This window comes from Eleutherodactylus coqui, chromosome 3 (genome assembly GCF_035609145.1).
Source record: "Eleutherodactylus coqui strain aEleCoq1 chromosome 3, aEleCoq1.hap1, whole genome shotgun sequence".
Classification (NCBI taxonomy): domain Eukaryota; kingdom Metazoa; phylum Chordata; class Amphibia; order Anura; family Eleutherodactylidae; genus Eleutherodactylus; species Eleutherodactylus coqui.
Window position 1 is genome coordinate 176,878,872 of NC_089839.1, and position 9,126 is coordinate 176,887,997.

At 43.9% G+C, this 9,126-nt stretch overlaps 1 protein-coding gene across 1 annotated transcript; it reads left to right on the forward strand.

The window, feature by feature from the left end:
* The first annotated feature begins 2,567 nt into the window (after window positions 1-2,567).
* LOC136619872 (jeltraxin-like) lies at window positions 2,568-8,582 on the forward strand. Its single transcript, XM_066594603.1, has 2 exons — window positions 2,568-2,622; window positions 7,996-8,582. The coding sequence occupies exons 1-2, from the start codon at window positions 2,568-2,570 to the stop codon at window positions 8,580-8,582; spliced, it is 642 nt and encodes a 213-aa protein (XP_066450700.1).
* Window positions 8,583-9,126: the final 544 nt, after the last annotated feature.

Genomic DNA, 9,126 nt, shown 5'->3' on the forward strand with positions numbered 1-9,126 from the left:
ATGATACTGAGAGGACTGCTGAGAGGTTTTCTCTACAGAACAGGAAGTATCAGACTACTACGCTGAGTGGTCAGTGTGAAAATTGCTGAATTTTAAGATTAAAAAAAAAATACAGATTGTGACATTGAAAATTTAAAAAAAGCAAAAAATTCTTAGAAATATAACATACTTGCACACAATAGTTCATTTTCTTGCACCACATTTCCTTCATGATTCTTCTTTTTTGCATTTTATTCCTGTTTGAATCTTCTAGAAATATTGTGAAATGTTGACTAAAGTTGACTTCTTCTTACAGTCACCTATAAAGGTCGTTTTCGGATTGAAGGAAAGGTAAATTGGCCAATACAAATACCGTATATACCGGCGTATAAGACGACTTTTGAACCCCGAAAAATCTGCTCTGCAGTCGGGGGTCGTCTTATGCGCCGGTAATACAAAAAAAAAAAGTGTAAAAAAAAAAAATTTTATTACTCACCTCCCACGGCGTTCTGTCGCGCTCCGGCAGGATGTCGCTCGCTCCGGCAGGCTGTCGCTCGCTCCTCGTCCCCGCCGCAGCATAGCTTTCTGAATGCGGGGCTTGAAATCCCCGCTTCCAGAAAGCTAATACACACGCCGGCAGCCATGACAGCATTGAATGGCTGTGATTGACTAAAGCACACTTGGCTTCAGCCAATCACACTATTCAATGACATCATTGAATGGCTGTGATTGGCTGAAGGCGCACGTGTTAGCAATCACACCCATTCAATCATGTCATTGAATAGTGTGATTGGCTGAAGCCACGTGTGCTTTAGCCAATCACAGCCATTCAATGATGTCATGGCTGCCGGCGTGTGTATTAGCTTTCTGGAAGCGGGGATTTCAAGCCCCACATTCAGAAAGCTATGCTGCGGCGGGGACGAGGAGCGAGCGACAGCCTGCCGGAGCGAGCGACATCCTGCCGGAGCGCGACAGAACGCCGTGGGAGGTGAGTAATAAAATTTTTTTTTTTTTCTCCACTGAATACCGGCGTATAAGGTGACAGTTGGGGGGTCGTCTTATACGCCCCGTCGCCTTATACGCCGGTATATACGGTATGTATTTTTTTATGCTGTTTTTAATATCATGTAGAAATCTATTAATGCATTCAGCTCACCGCAGTGCATGTTGACCTTGATCCAGAGATATTGATGGATAAAGGAAAAGAAACAACAAGCCAGCAAGGAAATGTGGCCTCTGCGCATGAGGGACACAGAAAAGCAAAACTTCTCGCATCCCCAGACATCTCATGAACAAGAACTGACACTAACAGCTTGAAACGCGTAAACTTCCAGGATGTAATAACATGAATCAAACTAGTGTTTCTTAGAGTATACACAGAAGAGTGCAGGAAGTTTTACTTTTCTTTCTCCTTCATCGACTATTATCCTTAAGTCCCAGCATGGTCCCAGTGCTAGATGCCATTATTGTATGTGCTGCATCTGATGGTGCTGCACAATACTGCATGCAGGGTCATGGCCAACATTGGCTTGTCACACTGAGCCCTCAATTGGCCACAATTTTTGCCTGTTGTACCCACAGGCCTCATCTGCTTTTGTGTCAATTCTCTACCTGGATAATTATTATGAAAGTGGTGAATGAGGCACAGAACTACTAGCCCTAATGAGATCAGAGCTGTTTAATTACAGGGCAATTGGTGCACTTGCACCAGGACTCCCGCTATTGGCTAGCTGGGCCAATTAAAACCGTGTTTGTGTTCCCTGGACATGGGCATGGCTTAAAACCTGGAAGAGACTGAGTGATGCATAAAAGGCAGTCGGTCTGATTATTTTTATAAGTTCTTGACAACCAGGTCTTGTATACATTGCGGCACACATGACATCCCGCCGGTGTGCATCCACAGTCCTGCTGCCTTGCACCCTTCTCTCCATCAATTGGCTGAGCCAATTCATAAATCTCACCTCCACATCGCGATGGCTCTGACTGGTTGTTTGAGCACTGTTCAGCCAATCAATGCCTTGCTCGATGAGCCAATCACAGCCGCTGTATTGGTTCATCGAGCGCTACATTGATTGGCTGAGCAGCTCTTGAAGAACTAATATGAGCCATCGTTTCGCGGAGGTGGAATTTACGAATCCCATAACCAGGAAGTGATCTTGTATCGGCGGCCTAGGACTGCAGGAACTGCGCTGGAGCTCTGGAAAGCAGCAGGAGGGACCTTGACTGAGCCTGCTAGATAATGTATTCCTTTTTATGTAATGCAGCTCGGATTTATATTTGGGATAGGGCTTATATTTCAAGCCTCTCCGAACATTCAGAAAAATCAGGCTAGGGCTTATTTTGGGGGAAAGCGCTGCAGTTCATAAGATAAGCCTCCTTGATGATGTGGTGGGCAAAAAAAGAGAGGAGCCATGCCATGTGACCTGGTGTCAGAACTGAAAACTCCAACACAGCAGGTATGTGTACATATTTAATGTCCCTGGACAACCCCTTTAAGTTATATATAGGACTTTAATATTATTAAAACAAAAAAATTGTATTGAGTCACCAGACACACATTTAATTTCAATATTTTTTTTCCCAGAAAAATGAAAACCCTTTCCATCTTGTTTGTTCTTCTATCTGGATGTTTTGCACTGACAGGTCAGTGTATATGCTATGATAGTCATTGTGTAAGCCATAAAGTGCTTGGCGAGGGGGTGCAGCCATAATACAGTAACCACAGCAGAGCCACTTCAGTACAGCGATGGTGATCCTGACGCTATATATCTCCACTTACATCATTCTAGATCCATGTTATAACATTGTCATTTTACTCAAAAATGGCCATAAAGTCTAGAGGTGAAGACCTTTGCAGCTTCTCTATGATTCCCACCGCATTGGCTAGCAAAGCACTCCACCAGAGCTATGTAGTAGATAGCATTGGTGCTAGCATTCATTGCCAAAGGGTAAGACAATTTCAGGCCCCAAGGTCTTACAAGATTGAAGATGCTGAAGAGGATTTTCACCCAAAAATGAAAAAAAAAAGTCAAATGTATAAATGAGAAGAACTTCTTATATGATATTGTCATCTTCTGCTCGGTCCAATCTGATCCATCCGTGTAGTCTATACCTTGTAATGTCCAGTTCTCTGTGACTTGTTATTATGTATCTAAAGTCTAGTTATGCAGTCTTAATCAACCATATAGAGTCTAGTCTCTGGTCATCTTATAGTCTAGTGTCTATCAACTCCTATTAAAACTGTTATTAGGCCCTTCATGACCATCAAAAGTAAATATACATTGGGCGGCAATGAAGAGTTCATGAAGCAGGCTCGGGAGCTGAGTCCACTCCATATTCTGCGGCTACCGGCTGTTTCTGACAGCCGCTGGTAATTGGCGCAATCCAAGTTAATTCTGATTGCAGCAGATAACTGTTTAGGTACTGCAGTCAAAACTGGCAGCTCATTTAAAAGTCAGAAGCTCCCAGGGCTGCCATGCATAGATGCCTATCAAACCCTGCCCCTAGTGAGACTTGATAGGCAACATCAAAAATTGCTATATACTGTAATACTGTGGTATTGCAGTATATAGTACAGCAATCAACAATCGCAAGTTCAAGTCTCCTTTAGGGACCCAACAAGTATTAAAACATTTAAAAATTATTTTTTTTAGGTTCAAAAAGATTTTTATTAAACATTTTCCAACATACATTTTAATAAAACAGAAATAACAAAAACTATGGGATAAGAAGGGATAAAACAGGGTAATCGTGAGCATTACTCAAAATTATAATTTCTACAGTAGTGAATATATGGGACAAAGCAAGACTAACTTCACATAGCTTATCACAGCCCATCAAAGCCATAGTCTCGGGGCTAACAGTAAAACTAAATGTTAAAAGTTCCCCAAAAAGTCCCACTTTCCTTATAAAATTGAAACAATTTAAAAAAATATATACATATTTGGTTTCACCATGTTTGTAGAAAGTCTGAACTATTAAAAAATCACAATATTTAACCCACACAGTGAAAGGTGTAAAAAAGGACAAAATATTTAAATAAAAAAGCAATATGTTTCCCAAAATAAAAAGTACTAATAATAACTGCAGCTCACTTTGCAAAAACAAGCCCTCACACAGCCCATTTAATGAAAAAATAAAAAGTTCTGGTTCTCAAAATATAGCAAAGGAGAACAAATTTTGTTTAAGGAAAAAATGTATTTAGTTTTTAAAGATAGAAAATCATAAAAACAATATCAATTTGGTATCACCCCAATCGCACTGACCCATAGAAAAAGGTCATATGTCATTGATACATTGATACTGTATTGTGGACGCCGTAAAAGCTAACCCCCCCCCCCCCCCCCAAAAAAAAATCTTTATTTGTATAGCGCCAACTTATTCTGCAGCGCTTTCAAGAATGGGATAAATGCAAACAATACAACAATTACAATGTGAGGTACACCTAATTTGAAACTAATGGGATGGGGGTGGTACAGGAGGTACAAGGGGTGGGCAAGCAAGGCATGGGGAACACAGGCAGTAGGGGATTTCAAGTGGAAATCAGTTAGTAGAAAGCAAATGGGGTGGGGCGGTAAGGAGGTGCAGGGGTAGAGGTCATATGTGATAGGCAGGGTGGAAGGTGTGGGGAGATATAGAGATGAGCAGGGGACTAGGTCAGGGGATTTGGTATGCTTCCCTGAAGAGGTGCGTTTTTAGGGTGCGTCTGAAATTTTGTGCATCGGGAATTGTCTGGATGCCTTGGGGTAGAGCGTTCCAGAGGATGCGCGCTGCTCTGGTGAATTCCTGAAGGCGAGCATATGAGGTTCGTATTACAGGGGTGTTTAGTCTGAGTGCGTTAGTGGATCAGAGTCGGCGGGTTTTGTGCTGTACAGACAGGAGGGGGGCGATGTATGGTGGCACGGCACCATGGAGAGCTTTGTGGGTGAGGAGTTTAAATTTAGTTCTGCAGTGGATGGGCAGCCAGTGCAGCAACTGGCATAATGCAGAGGCGTCTGAGTAACGGCTGGATAGAAAAATGAACCTAGTTGCCGCATTAAGTATGGATTGAAGTGGAGTGAGCCTGGTGCAGGGAAGGCTGATGAATAGCAAGTTGCAGTAGTTGAGTTAGGAGTGGATGAGGGCGACCACGATTGTTTTTAGCATGTTCGTGGTGAGGAATGACCAGATTTTAGCAATATTTCTGAAGTGCCTGTGACATGTTTGGGACAGAGATTAGATGTGTGTGTGTGTGGAGGGGGATAAAGGAGAGGTCAGAGTCCAGTGTGACCCCCAAGGCAGTGGGCATGCTGTCTGGGGGTTATGATAATGCCAGACACTGGAATGGAGATGTTGAGGGGAGGTCGGTTGGAAGTCGGAAAGACAAGGAGGTTAGTTTTAGAGAGGTTAAGTTTAAGAAAAAGGGAGGACATAGTATTAGAGACAGCGGTCAGACAGTCGGTGATATTTTGGAGGAATGGTTCAGAGATCTCACGGGAAGAGGTGCATAGTTGGGTGTCATCAGCGTAGAGATCATATTGGAGTCCGCATTTGTGAATGGTTTGTCCAATTAGGGCTGTATAGATAGAGAAGAGAAGGGGACCAAGGACCGAGCCCTGGAGTACCCCGACAGTGAGAGGAAGTGGAGAGGAGGTAGAGCCAGCAAAGGAGACGCTGAAGTAGTGGTCAGAGAGGTAGGAGTAGAACCAGGAGAGAGCAGTGTCCTTTAGACCAATAGAGCGGAGCATAGTATGAAGGAGGTCATGGTCAAGGAGACAGGTCAAGGAGGATTAGTAGGAAGTAGTCACCTCTCGACTTTGCCGTCATCAGGTCATTTGATACTTTTGTGAGGGCAGTTTCAGTCAAATGTAGAGTGGAAACCAGACTGGAGGGGCTCAAGAAGTGAGTTGTCAGAGAAAAAGCGTGTGAGATGGGAGTTGACCAGGTGTTCTAGTAATTTAGAGATGAAGGGGAGGTTTGACACAGGTTGGTAGTTGGCAGCATCAGTCAGGTCAAGGCTTGTTTTTTTAAGCAGAGGGGATATGATAGAGTGTTTAAATGAGGAGAGGAAGGTGCCAGAGGTTAGGGAGAGGTTGCAGATTGTGGTGAGGTAAGTAATGAGAGCTGGGGAAAGGGACTGGAGGAGGTGAGAGGGGAGAGGATTGCTAGCGCAGGTGGTGGGGCAGGCAGCGGAAAGCAGCCTGAAGACTTCTCCCTCTGTCGTTGGTTTTAACATAGAAAGTGAGTGGGGCTGGATGCAATGCTGAGGAGACTGAAATCGGGGCTAGCCATGCAGTTTTTGGAGATTTCTTTTCGGATGTTGTCAATTTTTTGTCACTGGGGCCTGTTCGCAGGGGCTGTGGAGGGAGTGAAAGGTCTCAAAGAGTCGTTTGGGGTTGTGGGATAGTGAGCAGACAAGGGAGATGAAATAAACTTGTTTGGCATGGTGAAGGGCTAGGTTATAAGCATGAATTTGAAGTGCAGGAAGTCTGCGGGCAGCTTTGATTTTCTCCACAGCTGCTTGGCACACCTAGAGCACTGCCAGATGAAGCACGTTTTGTACGTGAGCCAAGGTTGCCATGGTCTGCAGTTGATGGCTTAAGTCACGGGTGGTGCTGCTTCATCCAGGGCACGGCTGAGGGTGGTATGGTAGTGTTCGGCTGCCAGGTTAGGGCAGGTGAGGAGAGAGATAGGGGACAGGGAGAACTGAATGGTCTCGGTGAACTGTTTGGTGTGGATGGACTGGAAGTTCTTAGAGATGCTATAGATAGGAGGGTCGGGGGGGGGGGGGGGATTCTAGGGTGCCTGATGGAGAAAGAGAGGAGGTTGTGATCTGAGAGTGGAAGGCGGGAGTTAGCAAAGGGAGAGGCAGAGAAAGATTAGATTGAGAGTGTTGACATCTCTGTGAGTGGGGGAGTCAGAGATTAGTGATAGGCCGAAGGAGGAGGTAAGCATTAAAAGCCGGGAGGCAGATGAGGGGCTTGGGTTGTTAGTAGGGATGTTGAAATTGCCGAGGATGATGGTTGGGATTTCACAGGATACGAAGTGCGGGATCCAGGCAGCGAAGTGGTCTAGGAAAAGGCGGGTTTGACCTGGGGGCCAGTAAATAACTGCGACACGCAGGGTCAGTGGGTGGAAAAGTCGCAGGGTGCGGACTTCAAATGACTGGAAGGTAAGTGATGAAGCTGAGGGAATGACCTGAAAGATACAGTAAGGCAAGAGAATTACGCTTTTTTCTCCTCCGCTGCGCTGGTCGGCTGATCTGGGGGTGTGGGAGAACTGCAGGCCATCATAGGACAATGCAGCGGGGGCGAACAGGTTAAGGTGTTTGGTGGTGAAGAGGTCGTGGAAAGTTGGGAGTTTGTTGCATATAGATTGGAAGTTACATAGGGTGCATTTGAACGGGGCAGGTGGGGCATGTTGGTAGAGAGCAGTACGGGGTGGGCCTGGGTTGGGGGATATGTTCTTTGTGGCTAGGAGTAGCAGGGTAGCAAGGGTGAGCATTTTTCTTATTTCTCCCCACTTAAAAATGTCTCAGTGGTGAGACTTCCACTGATCAGCAATTTATCCCCTATCCTATGGGTAGGGAATAACTTGTAATTGTGGTACAAACACTTTAATTGTGGAGAAGAGAATCCTGGTGGGCTAGTGGGTTAATATATACAATCAATGATGGTAAGGTTTAATACAAATATGGATATGATGGTTATGTATAATGAAAACAAAGGTTTGGTACCGTGTTAGCCGGTAGAGCAAAATGTGTTTGTTCCCAGCAAGAGAAACCACGTAGTCTTGTAGATATGATACCTTTTAATACCGTTTAACGGCTAACAAAAATACATGATGTAATAGCAAGCGTGTGAACCTCTCGGGCTCTTAGTCAAATATTCATGCCTCTTCAGATCTATTCCATTTTTTGTTACCCATTAAAAGGTATCACATCTACAAGATTACGTGGTTTCTCTAGCTGGCTATGATATAATGATTGTTATTAGTTAATATTATTACTGCAACTTTATTTTCTATCCTTTGGTCTAGGCCAAAATATCCTCCTTTTCCCTAAGGAATCAGTCACTGACTATGTGATTCTGAAGCCAGCTGTGGAACAAGCTTTAAAACAACTCACCGTATGTCTGCGCTCCTATAGCGACCTCCAACGCGTACATGATCTTTTTTCCTTGGCCACGCCTGGAAAAGACAACACTTTCCTTTTTGGTCTGCAGCCTCCAAAATTATGTAGCGTTTTCATAAATGAAGAAAAATTTACTTTTGAGGTGGATCCTGAGGTTCTAGACTGGAAACAGACTTGTGTTGCTTGGGACTCCGAGACCGGACTGCTCCAACTGTGGATCAATGGCAAGCGTTACCCTAGAAGAGTTAGTACAAGCAGATCCCCCATAGTACCTCAGATGAGTGTCATCCTTGGGCAGGACCAGGACACTTTTGGTGGTGGGTTTCAGGCAAGCCAGTGTTTTGTTGGTGAAATGTCTGATGTCAATATGTGGGATTACATTCTTGACACCAAGACCATTTATAATAGTTATCTTTCTGTATCTGGAAATATCTTTAGCTGGACAAATGGAGCTAAGGAGATCAAAGGGGGCGTCATCGCCTTGGAAAATTAATGCAATTCTATATGATTAACTAATGAAATTGAAAATCTACTGTCATTGTATGCAATATGCTAATTACTATATGTGAAGTATTTGCATTTATTACTAGATATATGTGGTAGGCACTCTACTGATATCATGTGTATACTTCATCTGTGATTCTTCTATATCAGTGTTTCCCAGCTCCAGTACTCAGGGACCCCAACAGGTCAGGTTTTCAGGATATCCTATAGAGAGAACGCCTGTAGCAATGTCTGAGCACTGACAATAACGATATCACCTGTGCAATACTGAGGAAATCCAGAAAACATGACCTGTTGGGGGTCCCTGAGGACGGGAGTTGGGGAACACTGGTCTATATATAAGCGCTGCGGAATAAGTTGGCGCTATACAAATAAAGATTATTATTATTATTATTATTATATACTCATGTTCAAAAATTAATAAATGATTGCTTTGCTACAGCAGAACCTTTTTCTATTTTGTCCTGAAATAAAACCCCTGTAAGAACTCTCTAGGCATCATACACAAGAGTCAGCCAATCCATGGGAACTCC

Excerpts from the sequence above, each read along its gene's own strand:
- LOC136619872 (XM_066594603.1), top strand. The coding sequence starts at position 2,568 with ATGAAAACCCTTTCCATCTTGTTTGTTCTTCTATCTGGATGTTTTGCA. Across the intron at positions 2,623-7,995 it reads TGGATGTTTTGCACTGACAG|GCCAAAATATCCTCCTTTTC; the intron begins GTCAGTGTATAT and ends CCTTTGGTCTAG.